General features: G+C 38.0%; 1 protein-coding gene across 1 annotated transcript in view; it reads right to left on the minus strand.

The window, feature by feature from the left end:
• Nucleotides 1-245: 245 nt before the first annotated feature.
• ZSWIM6 (zinc finger SWIM-type containing 6) overlaps nt 246-27,312 on the minus strand; it is a 198,233-nt gene continuing 171,166 nt past the window's right edge. The window contains exons 5-14 of the mRNA XM_057494931.1: nt 24,199-24,378; nt 19,722-19,910; nt 19,339-19,485; nt 15,492-15,638; nt 13,993-14,253; nt 10,198-10,333; nt 7,188-7,345; nt 6,390-6,553; nt 4,549-4,630; nt 246-2,962 (exon numbers count right to left, since the gene is read on the minus strand). Coding sequence (XP_057350914.1) covers nt 2,100-2,962; nt 4,549-4,630; nt 6,390-6,553; nt 7,188-7,345; nt 10,198-10,333; nt 13,993-14,253; nt 15,492-15,638; nt 19,339-19,485; nt 19,722-19,910; nt 24,199-24,378 — 2,327 coding nt within the window. The 3' untranslated portion in view covers nt 246-2,099. The remainder of the gene's footprint in view (nt 2,963-4,548; nt 4,631-6,389; nt 6,554-7,187; nt 7,346-10,197; nt 10,334-13,992; nt 14,254-15,491; nt 15,639-19,338; nt 19,486-19,721; nt 19,911-24,198; nt 24,379-27,312) is intronic.

Raw genomic sequence — 27,312 nt, forward strand, 5'->3', positions numbered from 1 at the left:
GAAAAACTAGCTATTCTGTCCCATATTTTATTTTTGTCATGATCTGATTTCTGTCTGTCTTCTTCACTAGACAGTGAGACCCAGTATCTGGTTTTGTTCATTCTATCTCCAGGGTCTAGATAACAGTACATAAGTATTTACTGGATGAATGAATGTAGTATTAAACTCTTGGAGATATGGTATAACTTAGATCTATAATCACCAAATTCAAGTGTAACAAGACATATACCATAAAGGAGGCAGAATCAACTTTCAAAAAACTAATTTTAATTAAAACAAAAATTGTTGATCATTAACAAGTTTATAAAACAGTGATTTAGTTACATAAATAAATTGATATCAGTGTATCAAATCTTAATTACTTTCAACTTCATGAGCATGTTTACATGGGTGATGAAGTACAACCTTTTTTTTTTCTTTTTACCTATTATAATAAATAAAATGGAGCGCATGAAATAGTTCCTCTAAACAAAAATACCTACAAACATACCTCTAGCATGTTCTCTAATGAAGGGAACAAGAGACACTGGACAACTTTTGCACCAAAACATAAAAACTGCTTTAAAAAGCACAAGGTTACAGAACCATCAGCTAAAGTAAAGACACTATACTGTAACCAAAGTTGGTATTTATTAATATAATGAACAGTTTGGTAGTTAGATCTCCAGTTTGGTTATTTTAAAGCATTAAGACAAGGCAAGATAGAAGGCTGCTTTTGTTTTGAGTAATTCTAGAGAAAATAAAATATATTTTTTAAAAAAAGAAAGGAAACTGAAAAGTAGAACAGTCATACCTACACAACTTTCTGTCCTGCACAAAGTCAAATACCTATGCAGAATAGATATATAATATATATATGTTATTTGTGCACAAAGGTTAGCTTATTATTAGCTCACTGCAAAGGCGTAATGTATCATATGTCAATTGTTTTGGAAAACATTTTGCGTTGTGTGTCAAAAGGATATTCTTTTAAGTTTCCTAGGCTAGGAGGCACGAACCCCAATTCCGGCATACTGTATATTCCTAATGCTAAGGCTTGTTGCTCTGGCTGTGTATCTTGTTGTCCCTCTTTTTCTAGTGCCTGTTTCAAGCATGTGTGGTGTAGTGGTTGTTGTTGGTGGTGTGTGTGTGTGTCTGTGTGTATACATATATATATGTACACATGAGGTGTATACATATATACACATATATAACTTCTCCCAGTAGATCTCAGTCCAGCCGTGCAATCCATAAGGTGGCTCTGCACAGACGCCCAGCATGAAGTTCACCGCCTGAGCCAACCCTGAAGCAAGGCGCACTTTTAGTCCTTCTAATAGGTTTTCTCTCAGTTTTTTTGTTTTTCTTTAAAACCAAGCTACTGCAGCTTCAAGTATTTTGCATTACATAGAATATTTTTTATAAATTAGTTAATGTTATATTTTCAATATTCAGACATATACTATAATATATATACAGTACAATAAATGCTCTCATTCTTTTTTTAATTTTTTTGGATAAATCCCTGAGAATGTATGTTGACAGTCGCTAAGTTTCCACATGCACAAGCGTCGTGTGCCATGCTTCTGGACGAACAGCACTGCAAAGCCACGTGGGTCAGCCTTTTAACTATTAGTACTTCATTTTGTTGGTCTGTTTAAATATGCTGAAAATGTAAAGATGAGTTACAAAGGAGTAAAGCTGAATCCATTCGAGGTACTTATCACAGGATGGAGGTGTTTTGTTTGGTTTTTAAAGCCATTTCAATTATTTTTTTTGAGGCTGTGAACGTATACAGAAAACAGGAGAGCTATGTGGACTTTTGCCACTAGACAACATATACTCAGTGTAAACCAAACCCTTTTAACCTCTCTCTCATACAAAACCAAAAAATCAAAATAAAAAAAGGCAATAAAATAAAAGGAAAGAAAGAAAAGGGAAAAAAATTAAAAACACACAAACTTTCACAACATGACAATTTAGTCTGCGAACGCAATATAACTATACACATATAATACCGGTGTGGCTCTGTTCTTTAAGTTAAAAAGGGTACAAAGGCAGGCTCAAGTAAAAACAAACCACCCCGCCCACCCCCACCCCCCACCCCACTCATCCAAGTCCTATCAGCCAAACCTCTCCCGAACCAACATCATCAGTTTCTTTTTGCCTTTGTAAATTTGTTTCAGGTTGTCAATAAACTGTGTAAACTGAATGTGTCCATCATGCGCCATTAAGAAGGTCTCTCGGGCCTTGCTGAGGAACTCAATAAATTCGCTGTAGTGCCGAGGACTGATGTGCGTGAGTCGTGAGTGCGTGGTGTTAATGTAGGCCCCAATCGTGGCATCCAAGAGTTGCCTCAAGGGGGCTTTGTCCAGTGACATGAGCTTACCAGAGTTCCTCCTTCCATGAAGTCCCACCATGCCAGGGGTGGTCAGAGTGCATCTGCGCAAAATGTCTGACAGTACCGTTGCACACTTGACACTTTTGACCACCAGAGGTATTATAGCTGCAAGCTCATTTTTACCAAGGGAGTGGCTGAGCGCACAGGCCCACAAAACGTCGTTAATGGCAGGGTGTGTGTCCTGATTGTAGCTCAGGTTGAGATGGGTCATGGCCAGGGTGGCCAGCTTGTAGGCCCTCATGGGGTACCCGCGGTGCTCCATGTACCGTGCTATTGTAAAGAGCTGGGTGTAGCTCATGCCGGTTGTAGCAGCATCAAGGACAATTTGGTATGCCGTCTCAAAAGCTATGTGATCCTTTTCACACAGGGTCAGCGCAGAGAGGGCACAGTTCTGAGGGTCCTTCATGGCACACTGCAATGCGAGTGTCCGGGCACTGCTGGCCAGCTTTTCCTGCTGGTGGCAGTCCAGGTGGAGACGGACAATGGTGCTGTTAGACATCACAGTAGTTGCAACTATACTTGTGGCCTCAGTGGGAGTAAAGAGTGTAAACCAGCTCTGCATGATGCTGTCCAGGGCATAAACACCTGCAAGGAACACAGAGCAGCTCCATTACTGACGAGGAGGCTGCCTGGAGTCTTGCCCGTTACCACTTTACAACCAATGCTCACATCACAGGACAGAAGCTAGGCCACAAAGTCCTGTCAGGTAATGTGCCTGGGAGTGACCTTTTAGAATAAGATCATGATAGACTGTTATTCAGTAAACTGCCTGAGAGCAGCATGAGCATCCTCAGTAGCTGGTATCTGCACTGTGCTGCTTGCCATTTCCGAAAATGGCTTTTTGCTAATGAGTTCTGGTTCACCAGGGCCTCCTGTCAGTTACCCACTACAGAACTTGAGTTAGAAAAATTACAACCCTCAGCAAAAAAGGGAGTTTTTATGTAGTGTATGTGTATGTGTGTAAGTTTAAAGTACATAAAATACAAACTGATTAAAAGACACACAAACCAGCATGAAAATGTGACCCATAATCAGGAGAAAAAAAGTCAACAAAAAGCAGACTGATAGATGACTCAGCTGCTGGAAATGGCCTACCAGGCCTTTAAGACAACCATTTAAATACACAAGGAGCCTCAGCTGTAAGAAAATCCTAACTGTGAGTGACTTAAAGGACAGGTACTAAATCTCAGAGAAATTAGGTGAACACTTGGAGGAGTAGGGGAGTTGTGTGGTAGTTCTTCAACTGGCATTACCTTTGATTGCTCATTAAGGCTTCAATAATCTAATAATAAAATTGTTATATGGGAACCAATTTACTTTTGTCCAAAATAGCAAACCATTAGAGATGAATAAAAGAAAAATAACAAGAAGAATGATTTTGTAGTATCTGCTATGCCAGTTATCTAAACACTGAGGTGGCAATGTCTGCTGAGCAAGAGGTGTATATTCTTTTTTGATGCAAACAGGAAGAAACAAAGATAGTTTAACCAACATTTACCTTAAACAGCCACCATTTTGTCTTGTGTTGGCAGTCCTGCCGGGAATGTACAGTTCTCTTTAGTACTGATTTAAGGCTGCAGAAGGGAAATAGTGGGCTGATGGTATCACGAACTGTAGCTTATGGGCAACCAGGGGATCTTAAGACTTGTTCAATTTCTCACACACCTGAAAGCTCACCTTCATACCCAGTGGTCATTTCTCTGCTGGATACCATGACATATGCCCACAGATAATAAAGAAAAACCCTAGTACAACTAGATAACTTTACATGATTTTCACTAAAATGGACTGAGCCACAACCCCGTCTTATGTTCATTTCAAACATTGTTTCCATCCTACCAAGGATTTACTCTGGAACTCTTTAATATAAACTGTAAATCTGATTATCACAAAAACTTTTTATGAGCACCTTAAGAGTGGCAGAACAACTGAATAAAAAGTATGTACTCAGTAGAAACAAGAGTTTGGAGTCCCACACGTGATCGTTTGGAAGAAGAACAATTCAAGTGTGTATAACTGAGGGTTGGAGGTGGCGGTTGTGGGAGGGAGCTAGGGGCAGGAGCCTTGGAGAAGTCAAGGTCAAAGAGGGAACATGTTCTTGTGTTTGTAAATGATGGGTGAAGTCCAGCCATGAGGCATGTGGGAAAGCTCCTCCTCCAGGGTTTACTCACCCACTTCAGTAGCACATGTTACCAGCCACCTCACCATCTCTCGCCGTCGCCAATTTAAGGTTGACAGTGTCATTCGCATAACCTATAAAGACAGGATAACAAAATGTTTCAGAAGATTATCCTAAGTCAATGGAAAAAGAAAAAAATATTTCCCAAGGTATGAACTACTAGGCATATCCCCTACTGACCAGGAAGATGGAGAGCTGTATTTAGCCATATTTAGAGGATGGAGAGCCAAATTCATTTATAAATCCAATGAATTTGGATTTGCCCATGGCTCCCTGAGCTGGCCTTGCCCCCCGCCATCTGGGAGGCAGGAAGTCCATGTTCTACTTGTGGTGGGCCAACTGACCAGATGCGGCATCCTAGACAAGTCAATCAACCAGCTGCTTTTCTCATCCGTGAGATCAGAGGGCTGGACTGGAGCCCTAGACACAGTCCACACTCTCTCCTCCTCCTCAGCTTTGACTATGGTTCTAGATTCCTGAGGCTCCTTGTGAACTAATTCCAACTAGAATCCTTCAGTTGCCAAAAGGTATTTAAAGTAATAACTTTAGTTATTCTTTCAATCTCTGGCTGTTCTTCCTGGCGATTATAAAGATACCCGCAGGGTCATGGAAAGAAATCATGTTTGGCGTCATTAGTGATCTGATTTTGTTTTTCACTTTCTAGTAAGAGCTCCTAAGATAAAATTATCCATCTCTTCCTGCTTTCCCCATTCTTTAAGATTCAGAACATCTAGGGACATCAAACTCCTAAAGCCCTGGAAAGACCCTGTGAGATTCCCAACTGGGTCCTAAAAAGAATGAGGCAGAAAGTAATCTGCCATTTATCCAAAAAAATCTGCTGGAATTCCAAATAAAAGCTCATGTCAATGGGTCTTTCTGCATCACACCTTTAAGAGGCAAGTGGTAACAGAAATAAGCCAAGTATCAAGAATTTAATTTTAAAGAGAGACTTTTAAAATGCCATTGTACAGTTTAAATGCAATCTCCTATACCCTCTGCTTATACAATACTATACATAAAACGGTTTAAGTGTATTTTCCTGTAACCCAATTCTTGAAACTTTATTAATAACTGTAAGGAGAATCCATTCTCCTTACAAAAGATTAATCATCTAATCAAGGCATTCTATTCGCCATACTTCAGGTAATTAGAAGACAATAATTAATTCACTGCTTTTTATGGGGAAAACAAATGTTAATAGAGAATCCCTGAAAAACAGAAATACCAACTTTTCAGTTCCTGGTTTATACAGTAAACTTTTCAGAGACCTAGAGAAGCAAACATCTATCTGCACAACTAACTCACAAAGTCCTTAGTATTACTTCCAAGCAGGCTTGCTGAGAGCTGAAACTGGACCCTGGGCCAATCACTCCTCCCTTACCTCGTTTTTCTCAGGGTATGAAAAAGGAGTTAGAACTTCTCATCTATTAAAAAATGCAAACACGAATAAAAATTCATACTTCCTCTAAAAATGTAACCCTAACAACTGAATCTTTATTATACACGATAGCTTTATTTAAGTCTCTTACTAGAAATAATAATTCTCCATTCATTAAAAGGAGAAATAGTGCTGTTAAGGCTATGATTCAGAAAATGATTTTACTGAAGGACACACAAACAGGGCTTCTAAACATCCAGCCCTCTACCTGTATGACAGCCTGGCTGGCTGGGAAGGACCACAGCTCTGAAGCACGTGCTCTTTTGAAGTTTTTGTGCACCAAAGAGTCATTCAGTTGCACTGAAAACATCCAAACAAATGAACAGTAACAACCCTATGATGGCACCTTTATTTAGCAGACCTTGGTGCACCAGGAAAGACCACGAGTCATGTACCTGCAGGCCCAGCTCCAGAGACACTTTCAAAAGAGTGATGTCTGGCAAACTGTCCATGAGAGTTGCTATTTTAAATGCATCTTGGGCAAGCTTGAAGATGTGGGATGAGGAGTGAATGTTTTTCTGGATGGATTCTAGTACTGTTTCCAGCCTCCGAACATCGCCTGCAATGAACAAGGGAAAACCAAAGCAAAGCAAAGCAAAACAAAACAAAAAAAAACAAACAAAAAATCACACACACACACACACAAAGAGAAGGAAAAAAGAAAACAAACAAAACATAAAGCACAAGTTAGTTTACCTGAAATGTTCACAGATGGCACAGATGTTACAGCTAAGTGTCCCAGAGTAACTCCAAACGCCTATGAATCTCAGCTTCACAAAGAACATCCACTGAGACATATTCACTCAGGGACTCAAAGTGTGTATCAAGCAGAACCAGCATGAGGTAGCAAAGAGCAATCCTAGTTCCTAGTTAACATATTTTTGGTGAATGTTTGAGAGAGAAAAAAAATGTAACCAAACTTTTTAATCTGCTTCTCAATCTCACCACTGTTTACATGGCATGGTAATGGAATCTGGACTCTGCCAGCAGCAAGTTTAATGATGCAGTTAAATGAAGGAAATGCCAGGCTCAAATGAGTAGCGCCTGTTTTGCCTCATAAGCTAATACGTGAAAAAAAAAGGATCCCTTACAATGTGACATAGCACCACTATTGAGAATTCAATAGAAAACATGACCCTTAAAAAAATAAAGGCAATTTAACAAAATCATGAGGCCTCAGGACAACCGAATACCTTTGGCTGCAGTCAGCATGGTGGAAGCCAACTCGCACTGCTGGGATTCTATGTGACTCAGAGTGAACCAGCGAGGGTATCGGTTGGGAACAACTGCTGCAATGTGGTGTGGGCGGGTAAGGTCTCCCGCTGGAGCAGTAGATTCCAATACCAGTAACCTGTAATGAGAAGACAGGGCAGTTGGCTCCTATTACTCGCCCATCGCCTTGGCCATGGGACTGGCCAGAAGCCAGAGGGATGGGTAGATGCTGGGAGAAACCATTCAGGTCCTTGGTACAGGAAGAGCTGGTACAGCTACACTCTGCTGTCTAGACACCAAAGTCAGCTCATTACTGCTTGTCACCCAAACCTAAGAGATTTCTTTTCTTAAGCATCATTCAGAAAATTGTAGTATTTAAGGAAATTAAGATATGTAACAATGAAGAGGTTTAAAACACAAGTCCTGGTCTTTGCCTACTTTAAAATTTTTTAACATTACCACTTATTAAAAAATAAAATTCAACAGAAACTGACAATGAAGTGAATATTTAAGACTGACAGTCAGGGATCAGTCAATAGCTAAGACGAATAAGCTTAACTTATTAAAACATAAAATGAGTTGGGAAGTATAATAAAATGACTTCCTTTCCATAAATTCATCCTTTCTGCAGAATTGGTCCCTTATTACTCCAGGCATTTGTAGTCAGACTATGTTCTATCTATCATACCAGAGATGATGAATGCAAATAATCCATGTATTTGTTGTCCCTTGGCAGTCTTGCATAAATGCAGTGTGACTTCCAATTTCAATCAATCTATCTTTGATTAAGAACATGTTGACAAATAAGGAACAATTATTGAAAACAAAGCACACACGCTTAGTGATCTCTTTAAATATAAGAAACAAAGAGATAGCAGAGCAGCTCCAACTGCAGTAATTCCTTTACAATCATCAAAGCAGACTTTCACTCGTGTACACCAGTGTCAGGGGCTGTGGAGTAAGAGCTGGGGACTAAGAGGAGAGCAGGGTCAGGAGGTGACACCAGCCTCGGGGCCCCACTCATGAGCAGTCAGCGCTCTGGTAAGCCACATGCCTCACTCTTTTCCTTTCATCTAGGGACAAAGAGAGTTAGCATTAGAGAGTGGTGAGGCAGGTAATGAAGTAATAAGAATTTTGGTGGGTTGCTAATTTAGCTTTCTTAAAAGCCCAGAATGTCCCTGTATTCACAAGCAGATCTTTCCAGAACTGCTGTAGTGCAAACTAGTCAACTTCTTTGGGAAGATGAGGAAATGCAAGCTGAAGAGGACCTTCCAGGAGGACCAAGAAGTAAGCTACATGCCTCTTTTCCTTCCTGCTCCTCTAGCTGCCTTGAGACGCTCCTGCAGACCATGCTGCCTCCCTCCCACAGCAGTCCTTTGGCTGCGTGGCAGGAAGACGAGGTGGAAAACAATTCCCCACATGTCCTGCTAGTATCTCCCAGGAACAAACTGCTTGGCAGCAACCAAGGGGAACATAAGTGAGTTTCTGAGTGTTAGAAAAGCAAGCCTTTCCACTTGACAAATACCTTCACATAAGCTGGAACCCCAGAGAAGCCTTTGCTATCTTATCCCTAGGCTTTACAGTGGTTGAGGCAACAGCATCTGGTGGCATCGTAACATTAGCACCCTTCCCTTTACAACAGGAGCAGAATTCTTAGGATTTGGGTTAAGTATAGAGCTGAGCATCTGTCTTCGTCTGACAACTTCCATTTTAGCTTCCAAAAATGGGAAAAGGAATTTATAAAACTGTGCTTTAAAATACAAACCAAGTGGTATGAAATAATTTGGTGGAGGACTTTTGCTTATGTTTAGTTATTAATTTATTTTTTTTGGTATTTTAAAAATAGACAAGAGAGAACTTATAAGGTTTCTCTGACAAATTAATGAGATTTCATGTTGCCAAGGAAAACATGTCAAATTAAAGGATGTCAGCCTCAGTACACACCGACGTACACACACACACACACAGATACCCTACCACTGCATAACACAGAGGACTCCAGAGATAAAAGCTGCACTCATAAAGGCAAGGATTTGTTTTTGAATCCACTAGACTGGTTGCAGACACAGAATCTTTGATGAAAAGCTTCTGTCGGATTAAACTATTCACCAGCACCTCAAGGTTTTTGGTGTATACGTCTTTAGGTGACTGTAATGGGTCTAATTTATACTTTGATGTAGGAGTGTTTTAATTTTTAATAAAAGGAAAAAGGAGAAAGTTCATGTTTTAAGAAAGGTGGCTATTCCTTTCAGGTCCTTGAAGTTCAACAGACAACATATAAGATTGAAAATACAATCTTCAATTCATTAAAAAATATTCATGTAGAACAAATTTGAGATAAAAATAATTTGGTGAATTGACTTTAAAAAAGTGAAAACAGAAAGGTCAGTAGAAGACAACAACATATTCTAATTGTTATTACTGAAAAGAGGGACCAAGCGGGAAATGAAAGAAGTCGAGCTGAGGCAAGCACATCCTGGAAGGCCCCGAAGAGGGACACTGATGCCCCTAACACCACCTAACACCGCCTTCTCTGGTGTTCCCATGACATGCCAGCCCTTCTGCACTCTGACAGTGCAGGTGCAAAGGGAATGAGTGGTCACGTTCAGTCTAGTATACTTATTATTTACCACCACTTTTTCAAAATCTAGTTCTTTCAAAACAAAGCTCTAGGAAGGTTTCAACTGTTGTTGCCTTGTGATTTAATGTGGCCTGAAATAGTTCACTACCCTCAAAATCTAGCTTCAAGACGAAGTAGGAAGAAGCCACCACGAGCATGAGCATGACAGCCACCAAGCATCTGCTTCTTCCCCTGCTTTACGATGAAGCCCAACTAGCCGACACCCACCCACCACAGCACCCCAAGAAGCATCAAGAGAGCTTCCTCAGCTTTTCTGCCGGCTACAGGAACACGAGCGACGAGAAGCCGGTGAAGAGCTGTTTCCCAGGGGGGAGTTGTTGGCGTCTGCCCGGCGGGCCATGAGTACGTACCGCATCGCTCTCAGTGCAATCTTGTATGCCAGCTCAGCATCGTGAGGTAGGAGACAGGTGAAGAGATACTTGGCAAATGTGTGCATTGGAACACTCTCCCGATGGATTATTTCACCTAAACCACTATATGGGCCGGCTGTGGGAAGAGAGCATGAACAATTTACATTCCTAAGAAAGGAACTAAGACTTCTTGTAAAGTGTATTTTAAATTTTTTATGTAAAGTTATATACAAGATAATCTAGTTAAGAATGTCACCTAAGTGACATAGTAGAAAGGAATACAATTCTTAGTCAAAAATGATTCTACAGGTATAGTACTCAATGTCAAATTCTCTTTACAAACGATACCCCAACTGTACCACAGCTAAAATAAGTCACACAACTAAGGGGCAGAGCTTTTTCACATTGTAACCGCTTCAGAGAAATCCTCTAACACATAAAACTTCACTAAATTCAATATATGACATCTAAGCATCCAATTTTCAAATGTACAAATGACACTGCAGCTTGGATTTAGAAGCTGCCGCTAGACCATTCAGTCTTAGGGGCACAGACAAGCCAGTTTTCCAGTAAAGAGTGCTCTGTCTCAGGGAAGGACTCTGAACTATAAATCCCAATACAAAGACTTCAGACATTGTTTTCTAATAAGGATAGATATTAATTCTCAGGAAGTGATTAATAATAAAAGTTAGGAACCCATTTGATACTTCCCATAGGCAAAAGAAAAAAAATAAATTGGAAATCTTCCCCTTTCTGGGCTCCAAAAGACAAGTTTTAAAGGCTAAATTACATTTAAGCTGTCAAAATTCATTTCTTAGGTAAGTTATGACAGGCATGGTGGCAGAATTGATTTCTCCTGTGTGCTCTCTGAATGTTGCCCTAAGAAGGGCGATACAGAATTTTAAAATAAATTTTGAAAGGAAACCACAGTGGTTAAACTACTTTCCACGTAAGTACTTTGTTTTAGTTACTGTAAAGTGTTTAATATATTAGTTTCCATGTCACCTTTGGGTAACATCTGTCTCATGATTTCTAGAATTATGAACTATGACACCACTGCTCAAAGGACAGAACTCACTTGTTTTCCACAAGAAAACTCGGTCTGGCAAGAGTTTAGAATGCAAGAAATGCAGGTCAGAAGAAAGCAAGAAGAGTTACTGATTTGGACTCTGGGCAGGAGCGTGATACATTCTAGATTTTAACATAAAGTATTTTAAAATTTCATTGTTTCATTTTTTGGTCAGCATTTTTGAATTGTTCATTACTTTGAAAATCTTATACTAACAGTTTTTTTTAAATCTAGGTAAACTAAAAATTCATTTTGTATTTCCAATTTTACCAAATCTATTAATTTTTTTCTTGTGTTTGAGACATTTAAAAATGTTTTAGTTATCTTATAATCTTCAAAACTAGCAGTATAGTTCCACCTTTAGTTCATAAAATGAGGCCAAATTATTTACATGATGATGATGGATGGAATGTATTGCCCACTCGAATGCATATGCTGGATCCCCAACTTCCCGTGTGACATACTTGGAGATAAGCCCTTTACGGAGGTAATGAAGTTTAATGAGGTCACAGGGTGGGAAAGATCCAACAGGATTAGTGTCCCTGTAAGAAGAAACATCAGAGAGCTCTTTCTCTCTCTGCCTTGTGAGGGCCCAGGGAGAAGCTACCTATAAGCCAAGAAGAGCCCTCACCAGAAACCCCACAGGCCAGCTTTGACCTTGGACTTTCCAGCCTCCAGAACTGTGAGAAATAAATTTCTGTTGTTTAAGCCACCCAGTCTGTTGTATTCTGTTATGGCAGCCTGAGCTAGACACTAAGTGACTCTACTTACTTAAGGACTAATTATAGCAAACTTGTGGATTATTCATCTTCTTCATTTCTCAATTTCCTTCTAATATTTCCCTTAAACCATCAAGTTACCTTCTTGTACTATGCAGAGAAAGCCAATATGCATAATCAACACTTTATGACATTTCTCAACAAGCAAAGCATTCATTCAGGTGTCACAAAATTATCTGTGGATTAATAATCAGTGTAACCCCTGAACTCCAGGGTACCAAGTAATGAGAAACTGAAATTTGGTACTAAGTTTCCAAGAAGTGCTTTACCAATATGCCAAGGGATCCAATATGCCATTATTATGCCCAGAAGTGATAAACACTCAGCAACAATACAAGGTTACCGCTTCCTCTTTTTCAGAGACCTGCGTCTGTCTAACTAATTTGCTCCTGAAATTCAGAGTGTAAATAAACACATGAAGAACTTGGGCCCCAGTGCAGTTAACTCAATTATGGAGTGCTTATCTTCTGGATTTATAGAAATGGTTTTGGCTTCCCCCTGGATTGCTTCCTGTTTGCACCACCCACTCTGGGAGCCCAGCAGGCTGGGAAAAGGAGAGGAGGCTGGGGTGAGTCAGCACTCCTTACCAGGCACAGCTCTCAGAAAAATACTTAATGGAGAGGGATGCACTCATCAAAGGTTAAGTCAGTTAAAAAAACATTCATGAGTAATGAACATGGGGACATTTGGAAAGGTAACTGATAAACAGGTATCAGACACTATCAACTCTGAGAAGCTGATAACATGCTTAATTCCTTCCTACCCTTCAGTATAATGGAAAACTAAAGTCAGTTACTAAGAGCCAGTGAGAGCATAAAAAAAGTTTGTGGTGAATGATACTGCTTACATTAAAAGGAATTATATGGGAGGAAACTAAACAAACAGTTAAGATCAAAATCACTTGAAACTTGCCAAGAGAGGTTTTCATCTTTAGAAGAAAAAACAAATTCAGGAGAGCTCTTCAAAAAATTAATATTAGGAATTCTCACCAAATTGAAGAATGTCATTAAGAAAAACATTTTCTCTTCAAAATGCATTTCGAAAACACATAAATGTATAATGTATTTGAAGAAAAAATTTTCTTTCAAATAGATCTTTAGCTTGGCACAAATTAAAGAGGTTTGAAATATTATTTTCTCTAAATCCCTTCCTCTTTTGTGACAGTTCTGAATATAAGATGAAGATACCATATTTCATGAACCTATCAATCATACAGAATCCCATGATAACAATATACATGCACTTGAGAGAGAGAAGCAATTTTATAAATTAGACAGCATCTAAACTTGTGCAAAAGATTAGGCTACTATACCATTACACTCATGCTTTTTGAGGAATAAAAAAAATTTTTTTAAATAATGCCAGCCAAAAGTTGTGCGACCCTTTAGCTCTTGACCTTATAAAACAAGATTAGACTTTGCTTTACAGTCTATGCAAGTTTTAAATTGGTGGGTCTATGCCTAAATTGGTGGGGAAATTCATTCCTGCAGTCTTCAGTCCTTTGTTAGAGCATGTGAATAGCATATTCAAAACCCACACATCATGTAACAGCCAATAATTCTGAGGAATGCCAATCAATTTCCATTTTAGTACTTAACTGATCAAGCAAATAGGAACATGGCTACCAGCAATAACCCACTAAATATCAAACTTGCATTTATCTCAGGAACAATACAGCCTAAGTACAAAAGGTCCTTTTCAAAGTTGTGGCATTAAATGGGACTATTTCTAACAGGCTGTCCTACATAACCACCTGAATCAATGACACAAATCTGAACATCTACACTTTTTATTAAGTGATACTATTTTTTGGATAGTGAAAACATGCCAACACTCAGTGACCATACACACCAGGAATGTGCATTCAAAAAGTATTCCCAACATAAGAAAACTTAATGCCTAAACAAAACTGGCTAAGCAAGTTGGAAAACTTCTTTGTCCAATTACCTTCTAATAGGAAGACTGCTTGCTTGCGAAAAATTTTCACCAGTGTGTCATCCAATTCAATTTCCTGAAGCTTGGAAATGAGCTGCTCCTCATTCCGGCAAACCTTCTCTTGAGTATATAGCCCATCAGGCATGATACGCTGCTGTCCCAGCCCTATCAGGGCCACTTCCACAGCTAGTGTTAAATAGGATTCCCCTTCTTCTAAGAATTTGTGTGCAGGTAGATGCTGGTATTCCGTCGACTTGCACTGTCCCATATTCTCTGTAAAATGTCACAAATGAAATCAGAGTTCAGAAACCACTTTTGCAGGTACTCTGATAGGTACAAATATTTATTTTATCCAGTTCTGTTAAATGAATTATTGACTTAACTCCAAGAAGGCCAGAAAACATGTTTCTTAGGTTAAAGTGCATAGTTTTCCAATATCATTTTTAAATGGCCATGAATGACCATGTATGTTTTAGGGGTAGATCTCCCACTGAAAATGAATCAGCAAAGAAAACTATAAATCTAAGAAGGAATACTTAATACTTAAGAGTGAAAGAAAATTTTAATTAGACAAGAGTAAATTTACACAACGACTGCAATAGTACCAAATTTTAAAAGTGTGGCAGAAAAATAGTTTCATACTTTTATCATGTGGGAATTTATAGTGAAAACAGCAAAGAACATATGTAACCCAATTTCAAGGTCCTTTCTGTTATCAAAAGTCATCAGTTATGATCATCAGTTAAAAGGAATGATTATTTGAACATTCTCTTATCTCTGTTAAGGTGTTTCTATTAGAAATCTTAAATTCAACCATCAAACTTCCAAGCAGAGTGAATTCAGAATCATAGATTTCACCCTTCTAATAGCTTGGGTCACCCACAATCCATACAGGCAACCCCTCACTACAGGAACCACTGTGCATGGGCACGATAACTGACCTGCTGAGCTCCCTTCCCCACCCATGGGAGCAGTAAAGGTACAGCCCTCTGCCCCCCACACCTCTGCCTACTGCCCTTGGGCGGTTATTTTAGGGATTGTTTCTTAAGTCTCAAAAGGCCAATGTGAAACCTCAAAACACTGCTCTAAAACAGTTCTAATGCATTTAATACTCTCTTAAAGTAGAGCCAAATAATTAAGTGACAAGTCACTTTTAATGCAAAGATAAATTTAAAAAGCAGCTAAATTTCTAGTTGTAAATGCTACGATACACATTCTTATTTTATATCTTCATGCTGAAAAAGTTACAAATGTAGATAAACTCTTAGATACTGAATCACTGACTAGAGGAGAATAAATATTTCTAAGGTTCTTGACACATACTGCCAACTGTCAGCCCCAAATTTCTGTTTTTAAGAAGCCTTCCTGAAAAGCAAGAGAGCACCCCTTTCCTTGCTCTCCTGCTAACCATGTATCAACTGTATCATAAAAACAAACTGAAGAAAAACAATGACCAATGCCATTCAGGATTAAGGGGGGGAAAAGCACAAGACAAATACCAATAGTTTTACCTGTAAAATCTGAGAACCCAGAAAAACCTTCCTCATCAATGCGGCAGGCTTCCATAAGGCTGCTGAAAAGAGTGCCCACAGGGTCCAGGGGATGTCCAACCCAGCCTTCCAGATTGGTTATCGAGGTCATGCTTTTATGGGGTAGCTCTGTGTAAGAAATGAAGATTGGGAGATGGAGAGGCACAGAGAGAAGAGAGGCTTTACCATTTAATGGTGACATCCTGACAAATCAGTACTGAAATTCAGTTGGAAATTCCTCTTTAATTAAAAAACAAAGGTACACATTTAAGCCCCAACTTGTGAATCATTTTGAGTTCTAAAAGTTCACCTGCAAATTAATATAAATGGTAGTAACTTTCCAGGACAGCTCACAGACATCTATTTAAGTCAGGTATCCAGGATCATGGGCAACCATTACTACTTTACACTATTAAATTGTGTTGTGTGAGGAAAAATGAGTCCCAAATCCCCACCTGAGAAGCTAGGGACAACCACCCTCACTTCCCCCAGGGTCAGGACTAGGAGGTCTCCTTGGAAGTATCACTGGATAACTCCACAACCAGACTAAGAGGATATCCTCAGAATTAGAGTTTACTGGACCATCTAAATTGGAGACTGGAGGGCAGCTGTAGGCTGGGTCAGACACAGACTCCCCTATGAATATTATTAAATTACTCCCCTATCATCTTATGAAAGTCTTCCTTACAGAAGATATGTAAGCCATTTAAGAGAGGACCTTTGCCACAAAGGGAAACTACAGCAGATGAAAACATAATTTGGATGACACACATATCCTTTTCATTTTCTCCACAGAATGTTAGCACTTTCAAGCTCCTAAATTAGAGTGCTGAGAAAAAAGATGCAGATATTTAAAGATATATTCTATTGTCATAAATAACGCAGTATTTTCCATCTAAGTGTTTGCTAAAGTAATAAATAATGGTAGCATCTTCTTAAAAGACAATACAATAAAATCTAATATACAATATAAAATATATAGGAAAAAATGTGTCTTATAAATAGCTAAAGAGTCATTCTATGAATCCAATATTCTTAGAGAAGTCTTCTGGCTTTGGACTACCAACTATCACTACATAAATATGAAGCATGGCTTGGCACTATGCATTATAGTTTATACAAGTCAGGTTCTAGATTTCTTGGAAAGGTCTTTCCCTGTGGTTTCTGTCACTGGCTTTTATATACATAACCAGTGTGACAAAGGAGACATGGGCCCGTACACTCTTGGGAACAACCCAATACATATGTTTGATGGGGGACTAGTTTGTATGTATATACATGTGTGTGTGTACATATATATATTCTAGATACACATACCTATATCTATCTATATACACACATATATATATGAAAAAATATATATGGTGTAGGGAAGAAAGTGTTGTGCTTATACAAATGAATCTATTGTTAAGTGATGGAAACTGAGAATAAAATTTTACAAATTATTTCTTCTTTCTTATCACACAAAATTAGTGGGAAAAAACCCCACAGAAATGGGAGAAATTAATTTAAAAAGGTATATACAGCTTTTATCAGAATTAAGAAGCTGAGCAAAGCTTACCTAAGAAATGAATAGTGTAAAAAATAGTTTGTGTAGGTAAGTTAGACTACATGCTAAGTTCAATTCCTTTAATTGTCTTTGAAACTATTTAGGTAAGACAGAGAAAGACAAATACCATATGACCATACCTGTATGTGGAATCTAAAAACAAAATCTGAGCTCCCAGATACAGAGAGCAAACTGGTGGTGGCCAGAGATGGGTGGTAGGGAGGTGGTAATGGGTGAAAGGGTGAAAAGGTAAAACTTGTAGTTGCAAAAGAAGTCATGAGAATGTATCATACAACCTGCATTGCATATTTGAAAGCTCCCAAATAAGAGAGTAAATCTTAAAAGTTCTCATCACAAGAAAAAAAATTTTTTTTAAGTATGTATGGTAATAGATAATAACTAGACTTATTGGGGTGATCATTTCAAAATATATAAATATTGAATCATTATGTTGTATACCTGAAACTAATATGATGTTATATGTCAATTATATCTCAATTAACAATAAAAGCTGACGTACCATGCTAAAGAGTATTGAAAATGTACAAGATATCTCATTTACTAAACTTGACCACATGAAAAAATAACTTACAGCAATTTGGAATTTTAACAGCTATGAAAAACTTATCCTTTAAATAAGGACAAACAAAACAAAGTAGGCTAATACACAGGTATAGATATGTAATTCCAGTATTACTTAAGAATAACTGAAATAAAAGTTTTCACTGCTCACAAGATAAAAGGGAAATGGTCTGAGAGAAGTCATAGTCTCAAAGATTAAAGGAATTGAACTTAACATGTAGTCTAACTTACCTACACAAACTATTTTTTACACTATGCATTTCTTAGATACTACTGCAACATTTTTATTATACTCATTTTAAAAGCATTTCTTAGTAAAGCTTATAATATGATTTTTAAAAGTGATTCACTCTCTTGATTAGCCTGAGTACGATTATCCTTTACACTTTTCAGAAGTAAATATCTTTTGGCCATAGATTGTTCATGTTTGGGGGAAGGGAGATTTCAGAAAAAGTTTCCAAAGGGCCAACAACATATTTTGCAAACACTCCTTGGAAAGGTCTTGGCTTTCATATACATAACAGAAAGCAATGATCATCAGGGCTACTACACTCCAGTACCATCTGAGCTCTGTCTTTTCTTTGGTTCAGATTGTAACTTTGGAATTTTCTTTCATCATATAAATGATAATATTAATTAGTATTTACACTTCCAATATAGAGGATAAAGTTACAACAAACATACGTGCTCCAAACTCCAGCCTATTTCAACAACTTTTGAGAATTTTTAGCTATACCCTAGGTGTGTGTATAATCATACAAGAATTAAAAACAAAAACATAGGCCAAAAAACCCCCAGCAACTAAAACTATCTCTCTAAATAAGAAATAAAATTCCAGAGAGAACACAAAACAAACCTAACTGAAGAAACATAAAAAGATTATATACCAATAGAAGGAATAAGTGTATTGATTAATCAGAAAAAGCATATGTATTTCCTTTTCTTTATGCATGTAATACAACTCTCTGTAATTATTATTATTCTGTAATGTTTACTTAAAACTTAAAAGACTGCTAGTACACTGACATAAAGAGAAGTTTAATGTGTCCTGTCAGCTGACTGCCCATCAAATGTTTATTAACAGAATTTGAAAAATCCAGGAGTTGTGTTCTGATCACTATAAACAAATAACACGTCCTGATGTCCAAATTATTACTGCTTATGCAGACTTAAGTTTCAGAGTGCTTATGCACTATGCCAGACCTGTTTTAAGTGCTTTACAGGAATAAAGTAGTTTAATATCATCAAACAACTGAGAGATAGGTCCTCTACTCAGCTCTACTCTACAGATGAGGGGAGTAAATCACAGAAGTCTCCGAGCAGGGAATTGCTGCTAGGATTCAATCAGAGGCAGTCCATGCCCAGGGCCTTTCATGTTAAAACTAAATTGCACTTTCACAAAATAAGATACTTGGCTAACTTGCATTTTAGATAATTCAGACATACTAAATAGTTACTCAAACAATGAAAAATTAACTAACCTAAGACATTTTTTAAGAACCTTATTTTTTACAATAATCAACCAGGAAAAAAAAATGTCTAAATTTCTCACAGATCAGCTGTTAAGTATTTCAAGTGAGTGGTGAGGAAAGTCATCCCCATCACTGTAATTTTAAAAGCCACTCCCCCGAAGAGCACAAAACCAAGTTATGCCACCATGAATCTCATTCCAATGGAAATAAACTCCTTCACATTCACCTTTTTTTTGAGTTCGAAACATTTCCAACTGTTTCTGTTGTTGTCGTCTTAACGTGTTAACAATAGCTATTGCTAGTCTCAGTGCTTCTCTGGGGTACCCGTGAGAACGTAAGGCATCCACTCTTGCACAAGCTGTTGGGACATGTTCTGCAACACAAAGTTAGGCGGGAAAGGTTGCCATTGTCAGATATGTCTACAAAGCAGGGTTTAACAGTAAGACGTTTTACCAAAATACTACTAAAAGACCCAAGAAACCATTTGTGCACTTGGATCTGACCTCCTATTGCCAAGCATTCACTCATCTCCTGCTGAGTCCCCCAACTCTCCACCTCCCTCCAGGAAACGCTATGCAAAGAAAGTGCAGCGGTCGGTGTGCCACTCACCATGCCAGAGGGGCCACCCGCGGGCGTCGAACAGGGAGCCATCAGCATCGGCATCCGCACCGCCGTGGGGGCAGCAGTCGGCATAGCGGGTGCTGCTGACGATGCGCTGCAGGTGGCGGTCCTGCCAGTGCAGGTCGCATGCCTCAATGGCCCGTGTGAACACTGTCCGCTGCGGCCTGCTCGACAGATCTGTGCCCACAATGCAGAAAGCTGCGTCAGCCACTACTCAAGTGGGAATAATCAGGCCGCGGCCCTGTGGCCCGACACTCATGAGTGCACCCACACACCCCTATGCAGAAGCATCAAGGGTGAGCAGCCCACGTCCTAAGTACGAGAAGGTTAAGTCAGTCTGAAGAACTGCCACTCACTCACTCACTTTGTCAAACACAGACATTCGACAGCCACCAAAGCCAAGGTTAAAGGGCACATTGCCAAGTCTCGTTTCCATGCCAAATACACTCAAAGAAGACTGGGCACAAGAATCACGTGAAAACTCACTGCTCCGCACCTAGAGGTGCTGTGGCGGGCTGCCCCGATGGGATCAACAGCTCTCACAAACACTATGCAAGAGATACGACACCAGCCATGGAACCTTTCAGGAAGGCAATCAGCCTTTCAAGATATGCGTAAGGGTCGTGCTTTTGGTTGTATTTTTTAACTATATTGTGCGGTTTTGCACAATTAAAACTATTATGCTTCTTGGGATATAATGATTAAATGCCACTTTATATCCCAAAGGGCATAAATGCATATGTTTAACATTTCACAAAGCCACACAACATAGCTACAAAACAAACCAGCGCACTTACCTGGCCCCTACAGCTGTTTCCCGACTCCTGTGCAGGTTCCATGGCTGGTGTGGAGTCCCCAGCATAGTGTATGCTGAAGCACCACAAATGAGCAGAAGCATACACTCCAAAGAGGGATCAAGTTTCAGGACCTGACAGAGAAAAGAAATGTTTGGGGAATAAAGGATATTCTCACCCCAACTCCTGGGATTATTCAGTGCCTCTGGAAACCATGGCTCAAATTCTACCTGCACTCCTGCCCCTGGGGGCCCCTCTCCAGACTTACCTTCAACTGCAGCACAAACCTTAGGGAATCTCAACTGAAAATCAGGCTAACAAACTTTTTATTTACGTGTATTATACTGAGCTCAAGTATCGCCCCTCACTATTCTGAGCCTTACTAAATGAGAAGCAAACGGAACTTTGACTAAGCACAGGTATAAAGGAAATCACACACACACACACACACACACACACACACACACACACACACACACACACACACACACAGCTATATCAAGCAGCAGCTCTTTGAGGACTCAGGTAGTCTAATCCTCCAATTCTGCTGATGGAACTGAAAATGGAAAGAAGGAAAAAGACCTGCAAAGGTCACACAGCCAAGCAACGACAGTAAAGGTCAAACAGAGACATCCTCACGCCAAATCCTGCTATTTCACAGCATTCTCAAAGATTTTCAACACACAGATCTTTAACAGAAAGAGGTATTATTTCAGTCTGGTTTCAGGTCAGTTTATATAAGTGTATTTAAATGGAAGACATACCAAAATGCATAGGTGACAGATAATCTGGAGAGGCCTAAATACTGATGTATCTCTTACAGCCCCTGCTCAGACACCTTCCTAGCAGCAGATGGTTTGCAATAGACACACTGCAAAATGGGATGAGTAGGCCCTACATTTCAAGGCCTTCTGAACCTATCAGTGCTTTTTGCTGAGCAGAATAAATATACCCCTACACAACAAGAAACTGGTTCTATGACTTCTCATAGACAATTGATCAAATATTCCAAAGTCCAAATCCCACAAATTTTTAAGGAGCTTTGGCATTTCATTAATTTGTGTTGGCTCAAATTATAGAAACAGAATTTAAAACTAAAAGAAGACTTTAAAAGAGCGATTTAGTATTATGCATTTGTTAAAAGAACGAAAGTTCTACCTGCTGATTTAGCTCACTGTGTTATCAATAATAGAAGCAACCTATATAGAAAGGATTAATTCTATTAACAAAATTAAAACCTTAACTTTTCATATGTTTGTATGTGATTGAGCATAAAGAAAGTATAGGACACACCCCAGGCTTTTAACAGTGGTTAGCTCTAAGAGACTAATAAAATCCAACTGAAACAAAAAAAGGCTAAATACTAATGAAATAGTATTTAAATAAAAATGTAAAATATAAAGTTCTACAATAACAAAGGAAACATGAAAAAAAGATTATGTACTAGACAATGACAAAGAAGATAAACAAAGAGTTAATTTGATTAAGTGTCAAAATTATGGTCAATTTTTATCTTAGATGTCTCTGGTTATTTAATTTTTACAATATTGAAAAAGAAATAGACTATCAACCAATTTTTAAAATGATAAATACACAAATTTGAAAATAACTTAATAAACTGTATGTAATAACAGATGCTGATTAAAGAAAATGGGAAATTCAGAAAAGTGAAAGGGGGAAATTACTAGGTCTTTTATTAAAAATTTAAATAAAAGAATTGGCTATCATTCTGGTATGTTAAAAAAAAACCTACACTTTCAAAGGGTGTGAATTCTCATGTTGTTATTAATTAATTAATTCTAACAACTAATCTCACGTAAGACATGGCCTGATTTGCCCTTTGCGTTCTCTCCAATGTGCCTACATGCAATTTTGCCCAGCTGCAATAGCATAGTTGGTTGAACTCTGCTGGCCACCTCAAGCTCTTCCCTAGCAAGTCTGCTCAGCCCACCAGCAGGAGCTCTTTAGGTGTAGCACCACAGACCCTTGTACAGATGTCTCTCTGACAGCCCTCTGAGGGATGTGGGTGTTCTGCTAAAAGCAGGAGCCCTGGTGCCTTTAGGCACAAGAGCTATAAATATTGCCCTCAGACTCTAGGCCTTGACTTCATAACCCTGGGCCAAATCATAAATGAAATGAACTGTTTTATCTGGAGGCTGGACCACTTCTTCAGGGCTTTCTAATGCCTATGGAATATTCATGTTTAACGAAAGGGGAAAAAGTAAAGAATAAAGTAAAATGTTAGGATGGTGGTCCCAAAAAGCAGGTAGGGAGTGTAACTTAGAGAAACCGCCAATATAATTAAGTAGAAGGAGATGAAAGACATTGCCTTTGTAGATGCAGGCATATCCTTTCCTAGCAATGGAAGAGAATAAATGTTGAATTGCTAAACTTGAAAATTCTGAGCTTCTGGCAAAAAATTGGGGGTATACTTATTTTCTTTGAAGACGTTATTAAATAAAATCATCATGGGCAATAAAGATATGACAGATTTCAAATACTGAGTTCCCAAGGCAAATCTTTCTAGACAAAGGAGAGCCAGACAATCATCCTTCCCATGTCCTAAAAGTTCTTTTTGATTGGACAAGTCCCTGCAGAATAATACATATCATCTTCTTTCATTGCAGAGAATGAAAACACTATGCTAACAAACATCACACTCAGCACATTGTCCTGCTCTTTCTAGTAGTATCAAATCCATATGGAGCCAGCATATACAGAATGACAGTCCTGATTCTGGATCTTTCTGATATCATTTAACTCACACCTTGCATCTATCATAACTTTGAAGTCTTTCGAGTTTTCTCAAGAGAAAAAAAAAGGCAGCAGCACAAAATAGTGACAGGAATTAGTGAGTGCAAATTTTATTTGCAAGAGCTAACTACTTTAAGGATTCAGTTCTGAAAGAAAGGAGCAAATTCTGCAGTAGCTGGAGGGGAAAATGGGGCCAAGGGAAAACTTTTTTTCCAAGATGGTGGGGACTTGAGCTAAATAGGTGGATCCAATAGAGAGGGAGAAGCTGAAAAAACAGGATAGAAATGACAGGCAGGTGTTCTTAAGAGAACATCTGGAAATGTCTGGGAGCATTTCTCAGCTGTCCCAAAGATTGGAGGGTACTATTAGCCTACAGTAGGTTGCAATAAGTATGCTAGATAATCCTTCACAATAAAGACTTTTCCTAGTCCACCTACAAAAAAGCATCCCATGCCCCTCCAAGCCCAGTCATAAATGTTACTTGCTACATTCTAAAACAAAGAATTTTTAACTGATTAAATTATACAGTACCCCAAATATGAACTGTCAAATAGAGATAAAAACACACAGCTCTCTCAAGCCCCAGTATTTTGTTTTACAAAATAATGTATTACCACCCTATCCCATGATTTTTAAAATTAGAACAAACTCAAAATAAATAATAAGATGATTTTAACAAACACTAACAGATATAACATCCATCTGTATTCTAATAGAAAAAAGGAGTATATAAAGGTCTCAAGTAAAGATTAAAACATATACACATGTATTCACAGCTGAAATATTAAGCCCTTGAGTTACAGTAAGTTCCTAAGTGGGTAAAATAACTTTCCCACATATATTGTTAAGTTACTGTTATAAACATATCTGCACAATCAAGCAGACACGAAGGGAGCAACATACTCCTGTGGGCTCACCTTGGTTGGCATTTGCACCCTGAGGCAGAGCATTGGTTAAGTTGGGTAATTCACTGCTATAATTTCCGTCTTCCCATGGGCATACATCAACACTGTTCCACTTTTTTAGCTGTTTCAGCCAACTGGTCTTCTGCTCCAACTTGCAGTGAGGATTTAAAACTATACACATCCATAGAGCACCTAATTTAAAGGTAGAGAAGTAAATTTTTAAAAAAATTATACAAATCTCAATTCTAATAACTAATGATAAATTTTAACCATTTCAAAATGGACCCACATCTGCCATTTTTATAACTCAATTCTCTTCTAATTCCAAGCCATAAATTTCATAGAGTTGAATGGAAGGAGGACACAACAGAGCCTGAATTTGAACCGAAGGTCCAAACACTGCTACACATAAAGATGAAAGACATTTCAAATGCTAATTGAAATCACTTTCCTACTTATGTGACATTTGGGACAAAAAAAGTCAATAAAGAATACAACCCTAAGATCCAATTTGTCACTTTAATTTACAAACAGATTTTATACATGGATGCTGCAATTCTACATAAACTCTAAAAGATAACTCTAAGTGGTTCTTCTGTACAAAAATTAAATTTACTTCTAGGATTATCATTCTACGATAAAATCATAAAGGCATACAAAGGACACAATCAATTTCCTAGTCTTCTTAGAAGAAATTCTAACTTTACTATGTTTATTAATTAGTATGCCCAGTTATATATCAATTATATGCACATTTATGTATGAAGAACTCTTTTAAAAATAACATTCACTTAAATATACATCCCTAATTGATTTAACCTAGAAAATTCTGAGCTTCTGGAAAAAAGGGGTATATTCATTTTCTTTGAAGTTATTAAATAAAATAATGGGCAATAAGGATATAGCAGATTTCAAATATTAAATTCAGATTCTGAATTCAAATATTGAATTTCAAATACTAAATATAAGGGACCAATTTTTTAATAAATGAAATCACTAAATGTTTATATTTATGTAAACAAAATCACTAAACATTAAACATCTCACTTGTTTTTCAAAGGAAAAAACCATAATGAATTTAGGAGCATAACTCAAAATTTGAATGAAGTACTAATAAAACAATTATTTTTCCTTTCTACATTCTTCAGAGAGGTAGCTAATTCAAACAAGTATTTCGTAAGTTTTAGAAGTTCAAGTTTTACTTTCTTATTTCAAAACAAGACAGATGCCAGTACTTCATAACCATTCACAATACTGTTTCTTCGAAAAAGTATGTGTCATGTGTCTATGTGTCTTTTTATCAGCTGTTAGTCAAGTGAATAGTAAAGGAACGGTCATTGTTTATATTTTATTTGTCTAAAAGAGATGCTTTAATTTCTTCTATACTTAAAATTAGCAAGCTTCTTCAATTAGAGATCTGGTATTTTAAATATCAAATAGCTTTTACCAATAGAAAATCAGAATGACCACAACTTATCTAAGCCACAGATATTCACAATTTACATTTCTATGTTTTTCAATGCCAATTAAAAGCAAAATATGATCAGACATGATGGAGCGATAAACCCAGCATAGCTCATCTCTCCCCATGATTACAACTAAAAACTCTGGACAAAGTACAAAAATGCAGCAACCAGAGGACTCTGGAAAGTAAGCAACAGCAAGGAGTCTGGGAAAATAAAACTTAAAGAAGCAAGCCATATGGGGGTAATGTCTTGTTACTTTTCTCTCCTCTTTCCTCTCCTGGCTGAGACATAAGATTAGCTCCATTTGGGGAAACTTTGTAGAGAGCACATGCAACAGAAACTTAAGAGAAACCTCATCTAGTTGGTGAAAGGGCTGGGAAAGGAGATGACCCAGCCCCTCAGGAGCTGGACAGGGGGGATCCCTAGATACTGTGTATGAACAAGCACAAGTTCTGGTCACATCTCATGTGCATGAGACAGACCCCAGGCAGCATAGCCAAGGCTATGAAAATTTTACTGACATCGTATCACCCAAAGAAGGTGAAAAAGACCTCATGGCCTGAATCTACCCTGGTTAACAGTACACTTAAAAAAAAAAATTCTCCAAAGGGTTTTAATAGGATCCAGATTCTCACAAAACAGGAATCAAAACATACAGGATCCAAAACTACTTGGCTGACAAAGACACAGGAAAATATGATCAATTCTCAAGGGAAAAAACAATCGACAGATGTCAACTAAGATGAACCAGATGTTAGAATTATCAGAGACTTTATAGCAACTATTATGTTTCATGAGATGAAGGTAAAAACTGCTGAGAAGAGAAATACAAATTATAATAGAACTAAATGGGAATTTTTGAACTGGAGGAAAAAAATCAGTATCTGAAATTTAAAAAATACACTGGATGGAATCACAGGAAAATGGATAAGACAGAAGAAAAAGTCCATGAACCTGAAGACAGAAATTATCTGAAGAAAGGAAATGAAATAGCCTTAAAATCAGGAGGGAAAATAACAAAATGTCTAACATTTGTTGTCAGTGGAGTCCCAAAGAATGTAACACATAGCTACAGAAAAAATTTGGAACAAATAATGACTGGGAATTTCCCAAATATGGAGAAAGATATGAATTTACAGATCTAAGAAACTCAGCTAACCACAAAAAGGTAAACTCAAAGAAAACCATGCCCAGACCTAACAATGAAAACCAAAGATAAAAGACAAAAATCTTAAAAGCAGTCACTCAGAGAAAAATGAAATACCATGGAATAATTAGAGATTTTTAATCAGGTATCAGAGAGGACAGAAGGAAGTGAACAGTATCTTTATAGTGTTAAAAGAAACAAGTGCCAACCCAGAATTATATATCCAGCAAAAATACTGCTCAGGAGTGATGGTGAAGTAAAGGCATTCTCAGATCAGCAAGAACTAATAGCATTTGTTGCCAAGAGACCTATTCTAGAAGAAATGCTAAAGAAAGTTCTTCAGGCTGAAGAGAAATAACACCAGAGGGAAAACTGGAACTACAGGAATACAGGAAAAGCAGTAGAAATGATAAATACCTGAGTAAATATAATAGACTATTTTGTCCTGTTAGGTCTTAAAAGGAGTATGATTATTGAAAGCAAAAACTTGAACATTATCTTGTAGTGTTTTCA

The sequence above is a fragment of the Manis pentadactyla genome, chromosome 2, assembly GCF_030020395.1.
Source record: "Manis pentadactyla isolate mManPen7 chromosome 2, mManPen7.hap1, whole genome shotgun sequence".
Classification (NCBI taxonomy): domain Eukaryota; kingdom Metazoa; phylum Chordata; class Mammalia; order Pholidota; family Manidae; genus Manis; species Manis pentadactyla.